The sequence below is a fragment of the Gymnogyps californianus genome, chromosome 1 (assembly GCF_018139145.2).
Source record: "Gymnogyps californianus isolate 813 chromosome 1, ASM1813914v2, whole genome shotgun sequence".
NCBI classification, from domain to species: domain Eukaryota; kingdom Metazoa; phylum Chordata; class Aves; order Accipitriformes; family Cathartidae; genus Gymnogyps; species Gymnogyps californianus.
Window position 1 is genome coordinate 1,490,534 of NC_059471.1, and position 23,528 is coordinate 1,514,061.

At 43.4% G+C, this 23,528-nt stretch overlaps 1 protein-coding gene across 1 annotated transcript in view; it reads left to right on the forward strand.

Moving 5' to 3' along the window:
* C2CD3 (C2 domain containing 3 centriole elongation regulator) overlaps positions 1–23,528 on the forward strand; it is a 53,810-nt gene that overhangs the window by 27,938 nt on the left and 2,344 nt on the right. The window contains 9 exon segments of the mRNA XM_050899261.1: positions 6,685–6,823; positions 8,331–8,395; positions 10,094–10,299; positions 11,064–11,139; positions 11,142–11,163; positions 12,120–12,284; positions 13,260–13,477; positions 15,489–16,536; positions 17,220–17,322. Of these exon segments, the coding sequence (XP_050755218.1) occupies positions 6,685–6,823; positions 8,331–8,395; positions 10,094–10,299; positions 11,064–11,139; positions 11,142–11,163; positions 12,120–12,284; positions 13,260–13,477; positions 15,489–16,536; positions 17,220–17,322 (2,042 nt within the window).

Sequence of the window (23,528 nt, forward strand, 5' to 3'; positions counted from 1 at the left end):
GTTTTTGGAGCCTTTTGTTTTTCCCTCAAGTTGCAGTCTGTAAATGCATCTCTTTGTTAAAGATGAGTTAAACCCTTTCAAACCCATCAGGTGCTCTTGGGCACCTCTAGCGCTGCGTGAGTTGATCATTTTGTGTTTGCTCAGCACTTAGAGTGATCTGATCTTGTTTGGGCCATTCCACGCTACCTAAATACAAATAGGAATAAGGAACTGACCCGAGGTGAGTTTACTGGAAACGTCTCTGTTAAGATCAACTGTTTCACAGTCCAGGTGATATGCCAGAAGGGAACACTCAGCGTTTTACGGTGTGATAACACAACTAAAAGTGTCAAATATCAGCCATGATTTAAGTGTAAGTAATTCCGATACATACTGAGCCTCACAGATGGCTTTTTTAATAATGATTCTATCATCTTCTGGAATTCATAGTCTTTGGAAACCTAATGTAACATTGTTTGCTACTGCAAAGCTTTTGAAGGGATAAAGGAGGTTTCTTCTGATGATGTACACTATTGCAATATTTCCATCTTCAAACAACTTATCATTTTAGGGGATTTTTAGAAGTAACTAACTGAGAGGCAATGGATACACGGAAACAAATGCTATCTAAGCTGGTTTCAAGAAGAATTTCAATTCTTCATGATAACAATTTCATTATTGTGTTACAGATAAAAAGACTGGAATACATTTCCAGTACAGTATGTTATAGATGCTAAACTTCCTGCAATTTTGGAAGAATTACTTAAGATACACAATTTTCAGAAACTGAGTGAAGATACAAAGTGTTTCCCCAAGCCTCTTCGTATTTCTCGTGGTCTGAAATCAATTTTCCTGTTTTCTTTTTCTTCATCTTCCAAATAATATAAAGAAAAGAAATAGCCTAAATTTCATAACGTTGGAAAGGAATTAAATTAATTCTATAAAAATGCAGAAGTTCTACAAAATGCAGAAGTTCTAACTGTTCTAAAAACCAACAAGTCTTTTCTCTAACTTAGTTCTAACTGTTTTGAGCACTATTTCCAACAATATTAGAACAGAATTTTCCATGCATCTTTTAAGGACTGAAGTCACTTTAATCTGCAGTTGCCTAACCTCTTCCTGCCATGTTTTTCATCTTTTTCTGTGCAGTTCTTGCATCCCCATGGAATAGATGTCTATTAATTTTCTTCTATCTGTGGTAGCCATCGGCACATTATGCTGCCAGTCTGGACCGTGTCACGCAGGAGGTGCCCCAGGCTTAAAGCTTTTGTGTTTTACCACCCGCTTCCTGAACCAGCAGGTCACACACCTCAATTCCTTCTCTCACCTCATCCTTCAAATACCGCTTTTATAAAGCAGAATAAAATTACTGTTTCTAAGTGTAACTTCTTTGCAAAGTTGAGGCATTGGGAGTTGCTAGGCTAAATCAGGCTCTGTAAGACTCCTTTGATTATGGCTGAGCTTTCTTATTAGAGCCAACAATTATTTCTATTATAGGCTTTTCTTTTCCTAGAAGAACTTTTCCTAAAGTTGCCAGGGGAGGGGAACCTCAGTCCATCCCAATCCTACCAGTTTGATGCCAGTGCCAGCAATAGATGCCCAGAGCCTGGAGAGGGATCACAGGTCAGCAGGAGAGCACCTGAAGAACAGCACAAAGCAATTCCAGCCGCTCCAGCCAGTAAGTCAGCTTCATCGGGGGCCCAACTTAAATGCCTCTATGCAAACGCACGTAGCATGGGGAATAAACAAGAGGAGTTGGAGATGTGCGCACGCCTGCAGGGCTATGATCTTATTGGCATCACGGAGACCTGGTGGGATGGCTTCTGTGACTGGAGTGTTGGAATGGAAGGATACAGGCTCTTTAGGAAGGACAGGCAGGGGAGACGAGGAGGGAGTGTCACCCTCTATGTCAGTGACCAGCTGGAGTGCATGGAGCTCTGCCTGAGGATGGATGAGGAGCCGACCAAGAGCTTATGGGTCATGATTAAAGGGAGGGCAGGGACGGGTGACATTATAGGGGGGGTCTGCTACAGGCCACCTGACCAGGAAAACTGAGCAGATGAGGCCCTCTATAGACAGATAGGAGCAGCCTCACGTTGTTCACAAGCCCTGGTCCTCATGGGGGACTTCAGCCACCCCGATACCTGTTGGAGGGACTACACAGCAGGGCATAAGCAATCCAGGAGGTTCCTGGAATGCGTTGATGACAACTTCCTTCTCCAAGTGATGGAGGAGCCAACGAGGAGAGGTGCTATGCTGGACCTTGTTCCCACCAACAAGGAGAGGCTGGTGGGCAATGTGAAGCTCAAGGGCAGCCTTGGCTGCAGTGACCATGCAAGTGGTGGAGTTCAAGATCCTTAGGGCAGCGAGGAGGGCGCATAGCAAGCTCGCTACCCTGGACTTCAGGAGGCAGACTTTGGCCTCTTCAGGGATCTGCTTGGTCGAGTACCATGGGATACAGCCCTGGAGGGAAGAGGGGCCCAAGAAAGCTGGTTAAGATTCAAGGATCACCTCCTCCAAGCCAGGAGCGATGCATGCCAACAAAGAGGAAGTCAGGCAAAAATGCCAGGAGGCCTGCATGGATGAACAAGGAGCTCCACACAGAAAGGAAGCCTACAGAGGGTGGAAGCAAGGACAGGCAGCCTGGGAGGAATACAGGGAAATTGTCCAAGCAGCCAGGGATCAGGTTAGGAAAGCTAAAGCCCTGATAGAACTAAATTGGCCAGGGACGTCAAGGGCAACAAGAAAAGGTTCTATAGGTACATCGGTGATAAAAGAAAGACTAGGGAAAATGTGGGCCCTCTCCAGAAGGAAACGGGAGACCTGGTTACCCAGGACATGGAGAAGGCTGAGGTACTCAATGACTTCTTTGCCTCAGTCTTCACCAGCAAGTGCTCCAGCCACACCGCCCGAGACACAGTAGGCAAAGGCAGGGACTGGGAGAATGAAGAACCACCCGCTGTAGGAGATCAGGTTTGAGACCATCTGAGGAACCTGAAGGTGCACAAGTCCATGGGACCTGATGAGATGCATCCGTGGGTCCTGAGGGAACGGGCAGATAAAGTGGCTAAGCCACTATCCATCATATTTGAGAATTCGTGGCAGTCCAGTGAAGTTCCCACTGACTGGAAAAAGGGGAAACATAACCTGCATTTTTAAAAAGGGAAGAAAGGAAGACCTGGGGCACTACGGGCCAGTCAGTCTCACCTCTGTGCCCAGCAAGATCATGGAGCGGATCCTCCTGGAAACTATGCTAAGGCACATGGAAAATAAGGAGGTGATCGGTGACAGCCAACATGGCTTCACTAAGGGCAAATCATGCCTGACAAATTTGGTGGCCTTCTACGATGGGGTTACAGTGTTGGTGGATAAGGGAAGAGCAACTGACGTCATCTGCCTGGACTTGTGCAAAGCATTTGACACTGTCCCGCACGACATCCTTGTCTCTGAATTGGAGAGACATGGATTTGATGGATGGACCACTCAGTGGATAAGGAATTGGCTGGATGGTTGCACTCAAAGAGTTGCAGTCAACGCTCGATGTCTGAGTGGAGAGCAGTGACGAGTGGCGTTCCTCAGGGGTCGGTATTGGGACCGGTGCTGCTTAACATCTTTGTCGGCGACATGGACAGTGGGATCGAGTGCACCCTCAGCAAGTTTGCCGACGTCACTGAGCTGTGTGGTGCGGTCGACACGCTGGAGGGAAGGGATGCCATCCAGAGGGACCTGGACAGGCTTGGGAGGTGGGCTCATGTGAACCTCATGAAGTTCAACAAGGCCAAGTGCAAGGTCCTGCCCGTGGGTCGGGGCAATCCCAAGCACAAATACAGGACTGGGTGATGAGTGGATTGAGAGCAGCCCGTGGAGAAGGACTTGGGGGTGTTGGTTGATGAGAAGCTCAACATGACCCGGCAATGTGCGCTTGCAGCCCAGAAAGCCAACCATATCCTGGGCTGCATCAAGAGAAGCGTGGCCAGCAGGTTGAGGGAGGGATTCTGCCCCTCTGCTCTGCTCTTGTGAGATCCCACCTGGAGCACTGTGTTCAGCTCTGGGGCCCCCAGCATAAGAAGGACATGGACCTTTTGGAGTGGGTCCAGAGGAGGGCCACGAAGATGATCGAGGGCTGGAGCACCTCTCCTATGAGGACAGGCTGAGAGAGTTGGGGTTGTTCAGCCTGGAGAAGAGAAGCCTTCAGGGAGACCTTACAGCAGCCTTCCAGTACCTAAAGGGGGCTTGTAAGAGAGCTGGAGAGGGACTTTTTACAAGGGTATGTAGTGATAGGACAAGGGGTAACGGCTTTAAACTGCAAGAGGGTAGATTTAGGTTAAATGTAAGGAAGAAGTTCTTTACTGTGAGCGTGGTGAGGCACTGGCACAGGTTGCCCAGAGAGGCTGTGGATGCCCCATCCCTGGAAATGTTCAAGGCCAGGTGGATGGGGCTTTGAGCAACCTGGTCTAGTGGAAGGTGTCCCTGCCCATGGCAGGGGGTGGAACTAGGTGATCTTTAAAGTCCCTTCCAACCCAAACCATTCTGTGATTCTATGATAAGAAAAGCAAGCTAACAGTTGAGAAATGCTGGTTTTGCCTTTGACTACAAAGATTGATTTTTAGGTCTGCTTTTACATGCAGGAGATGGTGAGCTAGTCTGGACAGGTCTCTTGCTCGTTTCTCGAAGCTGAGCTCACATTGCTTACGTCTGTCTTTGAATTGTCATATCTACAGTCTTATCAAACTGCAAAGAGTTTTGTGTGGCATGTTTTAACTGAAGTCATTGTGGGTATTGTAAAAAAAAAAAAAAAAATCTCGTTCTCAAGGAAATCCTCATGGTCAAGGCATAAATGAGCAGTAACTCAGTAAGCTACTATAAATCAGTTACATTTGATCATATTTTCACAGAGAATCAGACTTCAGGAGAGAAGAGAATTAGTTTTAGTTCAATCAGCTTCGTACTCATCAGTTTTGATCATTCTGGCCAGCAAGGTCTTAGAAAAGTCCAAAGCCACATGCTGAGTCCTTGGAAAGCAGAAAGGAGGAAACAATCCGTAATAACTGAGTGATAGTTGGTTGCAAAGTCTGACCTTGTTTCCCCTTGGCTAAGTCCATTTCTCCTAGCAGATTTTGCCAGCTGCAGATTCACCATCTGAACAGCTCTGTAAGCAGTAAAATGCTACTACAGCTTTACAAGCCATGATACACTGCAGCAAATTAATCTCGCTAATGAGAACATGACTAAGACGGTCCAAGCCTGGAGGAAGGGTCACATGCAGAAGGGAAGAGGCCTCAAGCATCTCCCCTCCTTTTTGGGCTATAATTCAGGGCAGGTGATTGTATAATTTCTGCAGCTTTCATTCAACAATCTCTAATCTGTAATATCCAGCAGCATCTGGGGAACGTCTAGCTCCATCCCTTAATTTGACCATACGTTCCTCTGATGAGAAACTGTCTGCCTGTAAGTGCAAACATACCCAGTTAAGTCAGACTAGTTAGTTCGTTATCTGTTTTCTCACAAACCTTTTCCCAGGTTATTTCAGGATGAATGAGGGAGAAAATGGTTATGGTTCCAGCCCTGAACTATGGTTATGCACGGAGTCTTGTAAAGGTTTCACTGGTGCGTTGCAGAGTGAATGCCATCCTCGTTACTTAGCTTGGCAATCACAAAGGTCTAGTTTGTGCATAGATTAAAAATGGTATTTTCTGAAGCTACTTAAAAACAATTTCAGCAAAGCCTACCTGCTGCCCCATGTATAGCTTCCTGGGCTAGGACATGACGGCAATTGATTTTTCCCTCCCTGACTCTGATATAAACTTTCATGTTTTGGCCAAAATGTTAAGGCCTCATCTACACTAGACTTTCCTCTCTCAAATTTCTTGCTGGTGCAGGAGCAGGGCTGGGGGGCTACACATGCATTTAATACTGACCGGTATTTTATTTTCCATGTGCTCTATCCCTGCTCAAAGCACGTACCACGGGAAAATACAGGGGGCTGTGACAATTGATCTGTAACACAAACTCCCACTTCTGCAATGGGTATTGAAGGGCAGTGGGAAAAATTAGGAGGGAAGCCAGCAAGAATTTAAAATAAAATTGTAGATACTGCTTTTTCCTGTGTATTTAAACCTTCATAACAGATATGAGAGTGGTACTTCTTTCTACTTTGCAGGAATATTAAGTTTCTCTAACTATTTCGGTCTTTTTGAGATGAACTAATAAAGGCTACAAAAAAAGCTTATTAATCCTTGGGTATTGTTAACACCGGCTGTGCATTTTCTTATTCAGTCAACACAAGTGAGCTTCCTCTCAGCAATCCCGCTGTTAAGTCAAACTGCCTTTTCTAATGCTGAATATTTTTTATGTTTGCAGCTGGGATTGCCAAACTCTGTGGCCTGGCATGGAAGGTAGATCAAGCACTGGAACAGGGTCCTGGGGACCTGGGTTTTATTCCTAGCTTTGCCTCTGACTTCTCAGATGATCTTGGGCAAATGTTTTTTCTGTTTCTCCTTTGAATATTTCGGTTTCTGCTCTGTAAAAGGTTCACGTAATATTTGCTCCCATTGTAAATATAAAGTATTTTCAGCTCCACCAATGAAAAGGAGTATTTCCTAGATAGTGAATTTCTTTAATTATCTGTTTTGATTGTTGAACTGCCTTTAGATTTTTTTTTTAATTATTAATAACAAATCTGTATTTAATTCTGTATAATTTTAGGGAGTCCTTTGACGGAACGTGAAGTAACAGCACCCAGTAGCTGTGTATCATTTGCTGTTGCTGGTGCAGATGCTCCAATAACCACTTCAGTAATCGAAAATACGGACTCACCGGTCTGGGACTTTCAGCAACAAGCAAGGTAAGCAATGTGGACTCGCACAGACACACTTTGGATCTGACAGCTAGACTAGGTGTGAAAAGGACATACCCAGTTGGAGGGGGTGCTTTTCTACTTACCGGGCTTGTACTCTTAGCTAAAAATGCTTGTTTCCATGTTTTACGATCACCACGTGCTCATATTGGGTGAAAAGTTGTTTGAGGAGGCTTGGTCTTAAAGCTAACGTGAGGAAGGGCAGTTTGACGTGCGTGGAACCTTGGCTGCATTCTAATTTGGCTTAAGACCTCGGGTGAAGCAGTCTATTTCCACTCGTCTGTAGTTTCCCCGTCTAGAGGAAGGGGCTGCTAATTCCTAAAGGACTCTTGGCAAGGTTAAGTAAGACTTGATCCAATTTATTGGCTTTTTCTGTATGTTTTACTTTGTTTCATGTTTAGAAATTATGCCCTGGTTCAGGACCAGAGCTCTAAGATTGGGTTCACCTACTGAAACTTTATGTATCTGACTCAGAGCTGTTCAGCCTTGGCTTCCTCTGCAGTCACTGGAGAGACGCAGGCACCTCCAGACGGTGAGTCACTTGACCTGTGTTATAGACCCAACTTGGGACAAAATTCGCTAAGGATGCCTCTTTCTCTCCAGTGACTGCCAAAATAGTGTAGGGAACGTAGCTCAGACTTAGATATCTGAGCCTAAATTAGAGCAGATGAATTGACCGCTCCAAGGAACCTCAGCAGATCAAGTCATACACGGTAATATTCAGTAATAAACCTGTGTTTGCAATCTTGTGCCTTCTCCAGTGTTTCTATACCAGATTTTAAATTAATTCCAAAGCAGCAGCCAAAGGCGTATTCTAAACTAGGTGGAACAAGTCTGTTACAGGCAACAAGAAAACATACTGAATTTATTTTGACAATCACAAATATATACCAGTGCCTGCACAGGAGTGGGCTTTTCTGCCAGACTGCTGAGTTGGGTTTTTGGCTTTAGGGAATTTGTAATATGAAGATTAAACCATTGAAAGACTCTGATAGCTGAAGTTTAAAAGTTTTGTTTCAGAGGTTGCTTATGCTCAGAGTCATATCCGAATTGCTTCAAGCAACTTAAAAGCTGTTCTACATTTGACGCCTCAATTTTCAGTTTTTTTTTTTTCCCAGAAATCAACTTCAAACATTACAGCTTTCAACCATAACCCCAGTGCTTTGCTGTCGCTGTATTACTGAGTCATGAGATAAACTGTATTTCCGTTTCTTCATGGTTTTATTGTCCTATTTTTTAAATTTACAACAAGAACGAGGAGAGGGAAATACTTCTTGAATAACCGAAGCCCAAACCGTGTAAAGATAGTTATGCTTTTGAGGGCTCAATGATTTTGGGGTTTGTTTTGTTTTGCCCCCCCCCCCCCCCCCATCATTCCAGAAAGAAACTGAGCTGTGTGGATAGATACAATGGCATTGAAACTTCAGAGGCATTTTACTGTACTTGTTCTTTTTCCTACTTTGTATAAAATATTATGATTTTTGTTCCCCAACAGATTATCCAAAGAGCTTCTGCTGGATCCACAGCAAACCTTGGTCTTCAAAGTGTGGCATAAAGCAGGTAAAGTTTGTAGTGCATTATTGAGAGGAGTGTCTTTTCTGCATCCCTTTCCTTGCGTGACTTTTATTTAATACAAGTAAAGTAAATTCTATTAAGTAAACTGGAGAGTAGAATTGTAACGACATTTTTTACCTTGCACTAGAAGAATGCTAGAGATAAATACCCACTGATTTCCTGCCCCTTAGCGTCCTCCTTTTCCCCATTAATCATCTGACAAGGTTTGGTTCGTTTGTATTCTTTCTGTTTTTAATTTTGACAGTATTTTAGAGGTTGGATTTTCCTAGTGAAGGAAATTCTTTCCTGTGTCTTTCATATGCTGTTTGTTGTCTCTGCAGTTGATTGAAGTGTGGCCAGCCAGTTGTAATCAAATACTTTTATAGTGGCATGGATATATTTTAACAATTGCTCCTGTATCCAGTCTCAGCATTCACTGGGGGAGTTGAAGGCCTTGGGTTTCAAACCTAACAACATAAAAGCTTTTTGTAAGCATTTTTACTGACCCTGCTGTTTCCTGTTAAATGATAAAAGATGCTGCCAATAGTTCAAACTGGTGTTTGCTTGTTTTGTTGCTAGCCCAGATCCTCCAATATTTAATTGGTACCAAGCAAGCGCAAAAATCCATGTATTAGTTGTTGGGAAGACAGCCCTACTTGTTCAATTCAAACTGCTAGGATATGATCTTTAAAATACTGGAGGTTTTTCTTTCTTTTTACATATTAAAGTTCAGCTGTCTGATTTTTGCTTCAAAAATAAACTTCCTTTGTAACTCAGCCTTTCTCTGTATTATAGAGAGTACTGTGTGTACACAGTGATTCTCCTGCCAATCCTTCTCCCTGCCCTGGTCTTTCATTATCTCTGCAGGGACATTTTTAGCTGAATGTAACTGCTAAGGTAGTCCAAATAATATCCTCTTTTTGGATAGGATTGTTTGTTCTGTACTTCAGATAAATTTGCAAGACAGAAAAGACAAAATGTTGCACAAACATTTGTGTAATGACAAATCAGCATTTTTTGAAAGTTTTGGCAAAGTGAAAAGGGAAGAAACAGGAGTTTCTGAAGCGAGAATGCAATTCCGGAGGCAGAATGCATTTGCTGAGGTCCCCAGATTGGCCTCCAGGTTCATTTTTTCAAGTCTCTGATTGTCTCTTATTTCTAGCCCACTTTCAAGCTGAATATTTTTCCCTTTATTACAACCCTTGTTTAATTAGTTCTTCTGATTAAGTATTGCATAGGGTGTGTAACCCTCATGTCCTTTCTTACGCCTGCAGCAAGGCACTCATTCTGCTGTGAATTATTACCGATGTAGGTGTTCAGGTTATTGACAGCTGCAATAGGGACAGCTATTTTGGCAAATCCTTAGGGAGGAAGCTGGTTTAATTGCTTGAAACAATTTTTCCTCTTCTCAATCAGGCACCATAGGTCTCTTAGTTTGAAGCATGTTAACAACCAAAATCTAAGTCTCGTTTCTGTTCTCTTAAACTCTGTTTTCTTTTTCCTCCACTTTTTGTGTTCCACTCTTTACTTGCTCTTTACCTCATGAGAGCTGTCAGCTTTTAAGCCATTTTTTCAGTTTTATAAGATGCCTTTCCCTGTAAAGTCTAAACGTATTTCAAGGGCTGACTGATTTTTAGCATTCCTGAAAATGTTTCGTTTACATGCAGTTTAAATTAAAAAGTGCTTTATATTCTTCTTCCCCAGAGACTGAGCGAGTGATAGGATTTGCGTCAGTGGACCTTTCTCCTCTTCTTTCTGGCTTCCAGCTCGTGTGCGGGTGGTACAATATTACGGACTTCAGCGGACAGTGCCGAGGGCAGATCAAAGTAGCAGTTTCCCCTCTTCAAAACATAAATAATCTCAAAGAAGAAAGGCAGGCAAGGATCCGGACCCAGCCACCAAGTTCTTCAGTACGTACTTCAGTTTCCTCCCTTGTGCATATCTGATTAGATTCCTAATAATCAGCACTGACTCTGGGGCTTTCTGAAGTAATAAGCAAGTGTAGCAAATTCAGAGTACTGTAATGGATCAGTCTGTGTAAATATACCAGAAATACTTAACTTCTTGTTTAAGAATGCTGCTCTGTGTTTCCATGGTAGCTGCAGGCCAACACTAGTTGCAGCACTCGTTCAAACCTAGGTCATGAACATCTCCAGTGGCTTCACTCTGTTGTTGCTTTGTGGGTGTTTGGGGGTTTTTTATCGTTAGGAGAATATTCTATGGTTTTAGATGTCTGGGAGCCTGGCATTGTGCTGTTTGCTGCTTTGGGTGGCAGCTGATGCCCAAAAACATACTGTACATTCAGCCTTTCGTTGGTTAGGAAATTTATAAGTTGACAGGAATCTATTTTTCTGGAAGATTTGCCATTTCTTGTGGTTTTTTTTTATTCTCTAGACTTTCCAGTTACACTGGGGTGTGATACACACATGTAATGGAGCCCCTATACCCTACTTTCCATCACTTTACTCTTTGGTAGCATGGGGGGAATTAACAAATGTTTCTGAAATAAGAGTGTTGTGAAGTGGTACTTTGGCTTAGTGCTGGAATACTCTTTGAAAATGTAAAGCTATTTAGAAAACTTAAGTTTTTGTTTGTTAGCTCAGCAAGATACTACTTTCATTTCTCTCTTTTCTTGCTGTGGAAGACTCATGTGTGGTGTTCCTCTTTATTCTAGGTGAAGGCCAGCTTTCCAACATTTCCCAGTAATGCTACGAGCTTTTCCAAGCAGGTGTTGAATACTTTGTCAAAGGAAGCAGTGTTCCTACTCGAGAGCGGTAAGTCCGCTGGCTATCAACCATTTTGATTCTTTTCAGGGCTCAGAAATCTGCCTATCCGAAGCCTATTGACTCTACTGAAAAAGTATCAAACCCTGTCAAAGATCTTCCCCTGTGTTTGGGCTTAAGGATTATACCAAATTCCCTTTACCAGTGAGAGGGTGGCTCAGGAGATAGCAACCTTGAGACAGGTTCCCTTCAACAAAACCCAGATGTTCTTTTTCTTCTCACTGATATTTCCCGATTTGTTTCGTTTACACCCTTCTACATTAGGATTTACACTATGCCATTGCTAAAACTGGCAGGTACTTCTTCCAGGCTTTTATAAGAATAAGGGATGTGTTTGTATTTGTTTTGATTTTTTTAATGAGGATAATAAGCATAAGTTAGATAGAGTATTACTGATATATCCCCTTTATTTTGCCGTAACTCCTGTCCATGGCTGGTGAATGACAGCCGGTGAAATGCTGTAGTATTGCACATTCCAGGACTAGGACCATCAGATATCCTGCAGTAATTCCTGCCTTCTCTCCCTTAAAACAAGCACTAATGTTTATATATTTAACTAGCAACATGTGAGAGAGCATTTTAATTCATGGTTTGTTTATTTAGCGTACATAGGAGATGATACTTTTCCTGTATGTGTCCTTGAAGTTTAGAGAGACCGTGGGCCACCATTATGTGGTCTGAGCAGCTGGCTTGGCAGCTCACAGCAGACATTGCAAATTCCCTATCAGCCACACTATTAACCAGTGCGGAGAGGTAGTTGCAGTTTACTTTATTTAGTGTGAAGCTGAAACAGTAAATGCCATTCTTGATGGCATTTGAAAGAGCTAGTTTCATCCACCGATGGCTCTTTAATGCATTTAAAGATGTTGGGTATTCTTAGTTGGCAGACTTTTCACAATTAGAGATTTCAGACTGTTTTCTGTTGTTAAACGTAGGCCTGTTTCTAGCAGAATTAGTTCCTCTGGAACACACGTGCCTCGTCATGAAGAGCATATGCAGAACGTGCGCAGATTTCACGAATCCCTGCAGCAAGCAGAAGGGAACGCGCACCGGGCGGCAAAGATGGACTCGTTATCGCTGTCATCACGTGCTTCTCTTCTAACTGCTCTCAGGTAAAGCAGAGCTATAGCCAACGAGGTAATTCAAAGCCTTAGGTTTGCAAAGCAGAGCTCGAAAGTGAAGAATTCGTGCATCCAATTTTAAAGGCAGTAAAAATGAAAATATACAGTAACTGATTAAGAGGTACCAGTGAGATAGTGTAATTTACAGCAGGATGAGATGAGATTGGAAAAGCAGGGACTGGGCAGGGAGCTGTGCATCAGGACTGAGGTGCTCTAGCAATGCTGTGAGTTTCTGACAGGAAACAGCGACAGCAGTGTTTTCAGATCTGGATAGAATGCTTTGCTTTCTCCACCTTTGTACATCTGTAACACAACACACACTATTAAGCCAATAGTCCTCCGAGTTGGTTTTCACAGATACAAGAACAAGCCTGTGAGCATTTTCATGGTGCACGGAGCAGGATGTCCTTTCCCAACAGGATGCCTTTCTCCTTACTAGAAGTGCTTTTCTCCTGACTAGATTCTAGGTTTAAATCAGGAATAAATTTTAAAAGAATAATATTTATTATCTGGAGGAATATAGGACTGAAAGAGACTTTCTGAGTCATTCCATCCCTTTTCCTGCTACCACAAGCAATATATCGTAGAATCCTTAGATCTTAAGCAGGTAGAAATCCTTAGATTTTTATCAAGCTCAGTCATAAAGGCAATTAATATCCTTGCCTTTATGACTTCTGTTGGAAGGTCATCTCAAATCCAACTTTCTTTGATTAAGTAAGTTTAAAACTAGCTCTTTTTTTTTTAACTTCCAGCTTAAATTTATTCATAGCTGATTCAGCATTTGTTCTTGAGTAAGTGTTTCCCTTTTGCTTAGACAGAACAGGCTCAACACTGATCTATTTTTCAATACTAAACCTTAATCTTATATTTGCATATTTACACGCTGTTATCTGAAACGATACAAATAGAACCAGTCTGCCACAGGCTTTTTTTTCCTCTTACCAAATTTCATACCACTGTTTACAGAAAAAACTTGAGTGAGCTGGATGAGGTTCAAAGATACTTCAGTCAGAAGCTGACCAGGTCTCTTCCTGACTTCAGTTATGATAACACATCCAAACCAAGTCATGAGGAGTGGGAGAGTGATCATCGGGGCTTGATGAGTAGAGAAGTGGATCCCAATGCATGCCATCTTTTGGAAAAATCTAGTCAGTTGGTGTCTCAGGTCAGCAGCCTCATCAATGGTAAGTTGTCACTTGGTTTGGAATTTTTTGTCAGAAGCTGCCTTAAAGTGTCTTCAAATTTCTTACATAATCAGGACCAGTTCCTGGTGTTGGTAATCGGTATGTGTTGGTCCGTTGGGAGAATGCTTCAGAGAGACTTCCAAACCCCTGTCAGTAATGATAGCGTTGAACTGAAACATTCAGAAGGAAGATTAGGTGGGAGTTAGGGCCCTCTCAAGATAGCCTAAATTCTACTTAAATTTCAGTGTCTGTTCAGCAGAAAAAGGGAGGTCTTGCGGAAGAGCAGTCCACAGAACAGTACTGAGCTGAGTCTGTGGTTCTTTGCTAATAGGAATTGGCATATCTCTGTTTTCAGGTGAAATTTATGCCCTATGATGCATAGCTAAAATAAGGCTCTTTTAGGATACGTAAGACAAAGCTCTTAGTAAGCAGCTTCTTTTCTGTTTATCACATTCAATACATTTCCTCATTTAGAGGCGTCAGTGCAATTAATTTTCCCTCTCATTAGCGCTGTTGGACACAGAATGACATCCTTAATAAGGATGGAGTATGACACAACGGGGAAGGAAACCATATCTCTGTACACCTGGTTTTCAGATGTATGTTTTTTCACTCTGCCTGGCATTTCTAACAGCTCCGTTGTAACCGCTCTTCATCTCAGCACTAGCCTGCTCACTGATTGCAGTTAATTTAATGTCAGCTTAACTGTTCATGCCACTCTGATCTCATACCGGAGAGGTGCTGTGAGTAGCAAAATGACTAGGAAATCAAATCCATGCTGGTGTTTTTAAAATAATTTATCAGAGTAGAGAATAAACTGTGGCTTGGAGCGCTGCCAGTTGAAAAGTTATTCTGTGTTGTTTCTGCCTGTGGCTACCTATGGGGAGGCAGCGCTTCCAAGAGATGGACTTGAAGGGCACATTTCTGTTATGCCAGAACTTGCCGTTCTGGTGTCACCACCTTGATCTTCTCTTTTTTTTTTTCTATTTTTTCTCCAAGGTTTTCCTCTTTTTGTTCCCCTTCTCATCTTTATTAATTGCTTTTACTGCTTCTTTTCATGTTCTCTTCTACAATCTGTCTCAAACTCTTCCTTCTCCTTTTCCAGATGTCCTCCACCATTACCTTACAGCAAGACTTTTTCTCTTGCCTCGGAGTAGCAGTAGTTTGCCATTTAACCTAATCCTGCTGAACTAATTTCTCAAAGAATGCAAGAAATGAATAGAATCTGCTAACTAGGAACCAAAAATAGGTGATTGTGGCTTTTTAAAGAGCTTGTAAAAATCCCCAGAGATTTTCAGGATTGCATAGATTTTATTGACGTTTAGGCTCCTAATCCAATCACCTTTTTTCAGAGCCTGTGTTAGGAGCACAGGCAGCTCTTTGTTTTCAGACTTTACAATTTTACCACCACAACTGAGCAATAGTCCTGAGTGAATTTCTGTTTTACAAATATTTAATTAACAATTGTCTGTCATTTGAGTCGAGTCGGTAAATTGAACTGAAAGCTGGAGAATATCAGTAGCAACTGTGTCTTCTGGGCCCCTACATAAAACTGGGGAAGCTATGAGAGGAAAAGGTGGTAAGATTGTCCATCTTTCCTGTCTAGATTATTCCTCTCTCCTTCCCATGTGGTCTGAACTGTCCAAACTGGTTTTAGCCACTCCAAGCAATAGGTATTTTTTCCATTTGCTTTAGGTGCACTCTGTATATCAGAGTATTTTCACTGTCCATTTTTTTTTTTCTTGACATTGATGTAGGTATTTCTAGTTCTTTCCCAGTAATTTCATCCTGAACGTTTCCTTTTTTCCTTAGCATTTCTGTCCTTCTCCTGGCCTTGTCAACGGTAAAGAGAGCAGAATGTGATCACACCAGCAGAGTGTTTGACAAAGCTGTGCATGTATAACTCCTAACCATTCTCACATATCTGATTTTCTGCAAAAAGCCCAAATAAATCAGATAAAAGGTGAATTGTTGCTCTGTGCATTTACTGATGCTGTTTTCTATTAATCAGACTTACAGACTATGACTCAAAATAGTAAAGAATCTTCTAATGTGCATCAAGACAGCAGCAGAAAGCTGAGTGCTGCACATGTACCCAGCCAGAAGGATGAAGAAGCCAGACCTGAAGTACGTCAAGGCCAACTTGAGTTGGACTCGCCCAGCGTTTGCAGTGATACACAGCAGCCATGTTCTTTTGGGAGGTCTGTGTTTGAGAGGCACATGTTGCATGAATTTCTAGACCAAGCTGTCCCTGAAGATGAGCATCCTTTGCCAACGGACTATATCCAGGAAGACGAAGGTGCTTTTGCCGTCCAGCCGCACAGTGAAGGAGAATATGAAGAAGACGTTATAGAACCACGAACTCTTAACGAAATAACAACCATAACAGACAAAACTAGTCCCTGGTCCAGTGTGCTATCTGAAGCGGAGCAGGGTGCTGACCAGCAGCCCATAGACTTGAGGCCTGAAGATCAGCGCTCGGTGGATATAGATTGTTTCCGAAGAGGAAGCAGCAGACGGAGCAGCACCTTGTCCAGCGTACTACAGGGTGACAACCAAAGCATGCTCACCGCCCTTAGCCCATGCGTTAGCCTCCACGCAGACGAGGGCAGTCCTTGGGCAGTAACAGAAGGCTTTCAAAGCTTGAACAGCGGCACAGAAACAACGGAGAAGGAGCTGTTTCAGCCTGCTCATTTGTCAGAAGTGCATCAAACAGCCAACGGCCCTGTAGAAAATGGGAATTGTGATTGGGATAGAGCATTTAATACTAAACCTATAGAGCAAAACGTAGGGTTTCGTGCAGCCTCCGAAGAACTACTGGAATTTCCACCAGATGTTGGTTTGACCAATCCAGAAACCACAGAAAGAGAGAAGGAGGAAAATGGTGAGGTTGTAAATGAAGATCGTCAAGACGAGGAAGAAAGTGGTTCCGATGAGATCTGTGTTAAGAGCGTATCAGCCCAAGCAGGCTCGGAAGGAAATGGTGAAAGCTTTTCTGATGACAGTAGTGAAGACCCACTGGAAGAGTCAGAAAAGTCTGTCAAACCGAAAATTGTTTTGTATCCTTCTTTTCTCCTTTCTTAAACACACATTGCATTCAAGGAGCGTGTCCGATTTCTTTGTTAGAATCTCACTGGCCTCAGGAAAGAGAAATTCCGTGTGTGGAGCTCTTCCCTGTAAAATGAGTCTAGAACTGGTGACCTGGGAAAGTGTTGGAAGACCCTGTTATGTTGTGTTTCACACAAAGTAGTGATGACTTCCTTGCCATTTGTAACCGATACATTCTGTGATCCGCGAGAGTTATTTCATTTTGGATAGTTTCAACATGTCTTCTTGCATTTTTTCCCCATGTAGTTTTTCTCCACGTATTACAGCTCTTGTGTTTCTTCTGTACTAAAAGAAACATAGTTTAATTTGCTTTTAAAATACTTTCCCACGTTTCTTGCATGGATCCCAAATCTCGCATTCGGTTTCAGTAAGTTGTGTTGGAATTTTTGCAGGATGAAGTACTCTACAAATATGTGAGGTATTACTGTAAAGCAAGTTTGTGCCCCGTGCTCTGTGAGGCCAGGTGAGAGAACCAAGTGTTCAGAACGATAGAATATTGATTCAAATGAATGAGATTCGCCATCTGGGATCCATGAACAGCTGCTACAGTGAGGCTTATTCCACATCTGCAGCTCCTGTGGAGCTCTGTGCAACGACACGCTGCCAAAGGTCGTTCCTTAACAGTTCTGCTCAGATCTGATCCTGTTGTTGTTCCCAACTTCTTCCTTTCACCCCAGCAGATGGAAGCCTCCATGAGACTGCTCAACATTTCTTCTCATCCTTCCACAGCTCTGAAAGTAAGTATGGGTCATCCTTTCTTTTATTGTCCTAGCTTAACGGAGTCCGTTTGTTAAAGCAGGAACAAAAGTACTTCTCCCCTTCTGTGCCTGTCAGCACTCAGGTTAGAGGTGATGGCTTCCAAATCAAGTCAAGGAGAATCTTTCTGATACCGCTTCTCTCTGTGAGAATCATTTTCAGCATTCATGGCTGCGTCGTCAGTGATACTTACGCATTTATGTTAACCAGTTTGTCTGTATACAATAGTGAATGTTGCTCTTCTCCCTTGGGGTCAGTGGAAGCGGCAGGTGCTCACTCCACACTTCTTTGTGCTTTAATGTGAGGTAAGGTGCCTAATTTCGAGGACGCAAGCTGTAACTTGTAGTTATGACTCCAATTGACATCTGCTAGATCAGGATGAAATGAGGGAGTTTGCAGCAAGAGAGCCTCTCCTTGAGAGGTATCGAGGAACTGTTCTTCGACGGAGGGAATAGTAGAATAGTTGGAGTGATCGTTCCGCATACAGGAAAGCTGTTGATTGCTTTTGCTGTTTTGTAGGTGGTTTTATGTGCAAAACGTTTATTTACTGCAAGAGGTTTGTGGCTCAGTTGTTTTGAAGACTACTTATTATTCTTTTCCAGCCGCGGCTTTGCTGTGGATGTTGATGTGGATCTGGGTAGTGCAGCAGCTGGGCTGTTTGTTTACCACTCCCAGAAAAGATAATGCGTTGGTTCCCCTCCTTATGATCTATGAAACAAACGCTCTGAGGAACATTTATGTAACTGGAAACTGCTTGATTAAACAGAACAGAAACAGGATCTAATAGCTCTGAAGTAATGAAAACTACTTCAAACTAATAAACATGTTTACAGCTCAGGTAAAACACCTGACTTTTTGCTGGTTAGTGTTGTAAAAATGATTTTTTTTTTCTGATTTACATAATAATATCTTTTCCTGAAGCCCTTGAAACTTGTTCCTGGTGAAAGTAGAGACCTCTGTCAGAGGAGTCTTGGGCATAGTATGCTTCAAGGATCCCAAGATAATATCTTGATCGTAACACCTAGACTGCAGTGTGTCTTAGTGCTTGTTAAGCATACTTTTCATGCTGTGTCTAAATATTTTGGATGAAATCAGAAGCAGAATCTCAGATGTGTTTCTCCTTTGGAATCTCCTTCAAATTCTCTGTGTTCGCCACTGTCCATCACTGATACCCCCTTCCCCTCTGTCTCGCTGTCATGCCCCCGCTTCTGAGTTTTGCTTCCTCTGCAGAGTTAGCTCTGGTTCTTCCTGTGGAAGCACCGTGTCTTTCTGTGCATCTGCAAATCATCACTCAAACCTATGGTTTAATATTAATACCAGCTTTACTTGAATTCCCTCTCTCTGCAGTCCTAAGCTTAGTGGCTGGAAACACACTCCTGAAAGTGATTAATAATTAGGGGGAATATTAACAAGGCGCTATTTGGATATAGCTGACCTTAAACCAGCTTAATTCCAGGATTAGCTGCAGCTAATCCTTCGCTGTAGCACTTGTAGGGGTCTGGTGAGACAGGACTCAGTTGTGCCTTGTGTTGTGCACCCACGTGTGAAGAACAAGAAGTTTTTCCCTTCACGCCGATGGCAGAGTTCCGGAAAACTGCTTTCTCATAGTTTTGTTCTTAATTAGCCTTAAGAACATCAGTTTCTAAATCTGGGTTTGTTTGGTTTCTGCACAGTTCAGCAAACACCGAGTGTGACAGCAAGGCTGAAATCTGAGCTGTTCTCTCCTGAAGATCAGCAGTCCCCTCTCGCTCACGTGGCAGCTGGCAATCCTCTCTCCTGGCCTCCCTGGTGATCCTGCCACCTCTCCCTGTCTTGCCCGACTCCCTGCTTTCCCTGTCTTCCTACGCAAAATGATGAAGAAACGGCGAGGAGGCGAAGCAGGCAGTCGTGTCAAAGGAGCTGGCAGCATTTGGAGGCAAAAGGGTTTTCTCAGCTCGTGCTGCGAGGACGTGGGGGTCTGAGAAGGTGCTGCAGCAGCTCAGGCCTCAGCCTGGATGCTGTGGTCACCTTCCAGGGACCCGAGTTTTGCAGAAGCTCACGAAATCTAAAATTTTTTGACCTTTTTTCTCCCATTACATCAGACCCAGGCTTCCAGTTCTTGAGCTCCTTCCCAGTTCTCCTCTTCCACACTGGTCACCTGCCGTCCTCTCTGATCCAGCAGTCCTGGTTCAACTTCGGCCACTTTTCCAGTTCAGCGAGCAGCTCTGCACTTTTCTCCTCTCAGCCCTTTTCCAGGCAGTTCCTGATACAACTTCAGGAAATTTATCCAAGTTCATGGCTAAACTTAACAGCATCTGACACTGTATCGTATTTACTGTAAAGCTACAACTATTTTTTACATGAGTCAGAGCCATAGTGTAGGTGGCCCAGATTAGTATCTAAATCTAATTTAATCTCTCTAGGTGTGTTGTTTCGCACAGAGGGCACTGCGACATTGATTCTGGTCAGGGTTTGGGGCAATCATGTGCTAGAGTAAAAACATCTAAACGTGATTCCAATGAGATGCTGGCTGGGAACCCCGTGTTAAGGCTTGCTGCCTTTCAGAGTTGGCCCAGTCTACTGGTAATGGAGCTGGGTTTTTTGGGGGCTGGAGGAAGTATTGAAAAAATTGGAGAGTTAATAAACTTTTCATTAAAATATCTTGATTTTTTTTTTTTCCCCCTCACCCCTATAAATATAACAAAAGGACTAGAAACTTATATGGAAACCAGTTTTACTCAGAATAATTAATATTTATATATACCTAGATTTACCTTCAGCGTAAATTGGAAATAACACTTCTATAACACAGACTTCGACAGATTCAGAATAACAGGCTTTTATCTGTTCTAAAAATGCAGATGGTTAGCAACGGTCCAAACATCCTTTCTTGGTTGTAATGTTTCTTCTTGATCTGCTCCCATTTCAGTCGCAGCCGCTAAAGCTCTTCTTTTTCCTTACTCAGCTTACCCAGAGAGCAGAGCTAAGGCTTTTACTCACTAAATTTGTCCTCCTAACCTGCTGAACGGAAATGCTGACATTCTCTTTCATCTTCACGATCAAAAAAAAAAAAAAAAAAGAAGAGGTGGCTGTATTCTTCACGTCCGTTTCGGAGTTGCTAGCTGTGGTCCGTGATTTGATATAAACCTTTTCCTGTCCAGAAAGCAGAATTAGGTACAAGGTCACTCCGGGTTGTAGCTAGGTTGTAGCCTGTTAACACAGATCTGTATTCACTCCTTCATCACTGTGCACAAAAACTAGCCGTTAAACTTGCTGAGCCGCAGGGTTGAAACGTTCTCCGCCTCGCTTACCAGAATTCTTTGACCTTGAAATAAGCCCCCCCCCCCCCCAAGACCTATAAAATATTAATAAATCTGTTTGCTTTACTCCAATCCCTGGCACACAGCGATTAGATAATCCTCGGCTGGTTTAAGTGTCCTGCTGTATCGCTGCCATTTCTATAAAAAGAAAAGTGAAGCGTGATCTTCTGTGCCCAAGTCCTCTTTCCTTTTGCATCTTTCTGATCAAACGTGTGCTCTTCGTGGCTGAGCATCAGATACTCGGAGTCTGTGACTGCGCTGGCTTAGAGACAGAGAGGGAGAAGCCCAGGACAAGCGCTGCTTGTGCTCAGGCCGTAGTCTGAACTGGCAAAGCCTGTTTCGGAGGCAAGGAGTGGTGTAAACATGACATTTCAGATGTGTGCTCTCGAAACTATGCCGAAGGTTAAAACCCTGCCTGCTTGAAACTGCCCGTTTGATGTAGCAAAGGAGCACCTTAAAAATGCAGCACGGAGGCTAGAATGTCTTGCTAAAAGTTATATTTGCGTATTTCAAAGGAAAATAGCTTTATACAGAGGTCAGTATAGAAATGTAGCTCTTTGCTGTAGCCGTATCCCAAAACTGTCGGTGAAGCTAAACCTGCAAATGTAATTTCGTAAGGCTTCTGATCGTCTGTGCGAGCTGGGAGTGTTAGCCGTGCTTTTAAACTTCCCTCGCTTTGATTCACGCACGTTTTGTTCTACACTGCATGTAGAACAGCAGCAAGAAGAGCTGCTAGACCTTTCCTACAGCTGGCAGTTCATTTTTAGGAAGGTCCTTGGGATAGATACGTGCGTCTTAACACCTCTGCGTTGCTGCAAATGGACACGGCGGTATGAAAATTGGAGGGGGAGTATTTTAGCCACTTCTATCTGAAAGAGCACGCGAGTGGTTTGTTTTCCAAGTTTACTGGAACCTTGGGTTTTTGTTTACCTCGTTTACTGACAGCCAGGAGCGTACAAACGGCTATCCATCGCCTCGGTGTCATCTAATAGCAGCAGACACCTGCTCTTCTGTCGTATTTTCGCTTTTAGAGTACAGTGCTCTTTCAGGGTATGTTATTGCACTGATGGCAAAATGGGAGCGAGGGGCGGCATTTTCTGCAGCAGCCTCTCTGGCCGACCAGACCAGCTCAGGAACAACTCCGTTTGTGACGTGCCTCTGGCTTCACCTGAGGCAGGAGAAGGACTGCGGCACCTCTGAATTGTTCACTCTAAGAACAAAGGAGAAAATCTCATTTAATTTCTCCTTTAGAATCAACTTTAAAAATTCTTACAAGCAGGGTAAGGTTATTTTACAGCTGGTTTGGGTCACTGGGTTAGTGCAAGCCAAAAAAAAACCCACAACCCCTTTCATTTCTGCACAAATACCCAGCAGTGCTGTCTCTGGGATGGCAGCTGGATCTGGGATTCTCAGGGCAATTTTGTTCTATTTTCCTTTATCTTATCCCCCGCGATACGTTACCTTCTCTTCCGAGCTGCAGGACTTGCAGCCGCTCTCCCTGAAATTCATTCGAAATATCCTGTCGGGTCAGTGAAAGCCATCTGCGTTTATTCCTTACGTGCAAAATGCGAGTTGGTGTCTCCGGGTTCCCGGCTGTGCGCGAAGACTGTGTACAGCACAAGTACGCGTGAGGGGGGAATTGTGCGAGGTAGGAAGTGCAGTTTCGTGACCCTTTGAAATAGGGTTAATTGGACGATTTGGGGAATTTAATAGAGAGCCATTGCTACAGTCTTAACCTGCTTCTGTTTTAATATTGCAGTTAGTTCCCGCAAGCTTTTCACATGCACGTAGTTGTGCAGACAATTTTTTTTTAGGTATGGTAGTGGTGTAGCCTCCTCCGGGGTAGAACAGGGCGCTCATCAGAGGACAAACAGCATCATCACAGCTTGCTGCAAGGAAGGGAGAGTTCCTGAAGTACACTACCAGCGCAGAGAAGCGGCACGGGGTTGTCTAGCGGCAATTTGGCCAGCGTATTGGATTTAAGAGCCAGAACTTCCTTAGTTTTTTGGTTTTTGTTACAGTTACAGACCTTCCTGGGCCGAGGGATAGGGCGCTCCGCACCAGTTCTTTGCAAACACGTAAAACTGGTGTTGAGAAGCGAACGCTGCTTGACGCGCTAAAACCAGAAGCCTTTCGCCAGTCCTCTGAGCTTTCACTTTGAACATTTTTTTTCTCTGTGAACCGCTTACAAATGCTGTACAGAGATCAGGGACCAGCACCAAGCCAGCGTGCGCTGGTTACTGTCCGTCTCCAGCCAATGCTAATGTGTCAGCTGTTTCATAAACAGTTGGCACAGAAAACAGCGTGGGAAGAATAAGCTACTCCCGGTCTTCTCTGGACAACCTTGAGCAGAATATGCTGTCAAAGGGAGGTGGTTTGGCCGGCAAGCATCTCTCTCTGCTGGTTTTAAAGTTTCTGATGTTGCCGGGTCTGCATTTAATCTCTCTCGGCTTCTTACATGTTGGTTTAGGAAAAATCGTCCTAGAGCAGCGTTAAGGAGAAAGAAAAACAAAGCAAGGATTCTCATAAATACACGTGTATGTGTTTTCAGTATGATAAAAATGGGCGGTGTTTTAAAGTATTGCTGCCCTTAGCTATTTTCCTGGATACCATTTGAAGTCTTTTGCAGCACTAGTCACATAATTGACACAACTAGCCGTATGAAACAGGGAGATGGTATTTAGGGTGGTGGAATTTATAGTTAGCTTGTCGGAAGCCTTTTCTGCGCTGTTGGATGTGAAACCATGCGAGCTGTTCCCACCCTTGTCATCCTTTTCATTAACCAGCCAGCCAGCGACCAAAACCATCGTGGTCTTTCTGAGCGTTGATCCGTCTGTCTCCCGAATCTGGCTGCGCAGGAGCGGGCTGGGTCAGCGTATCTGAAAATC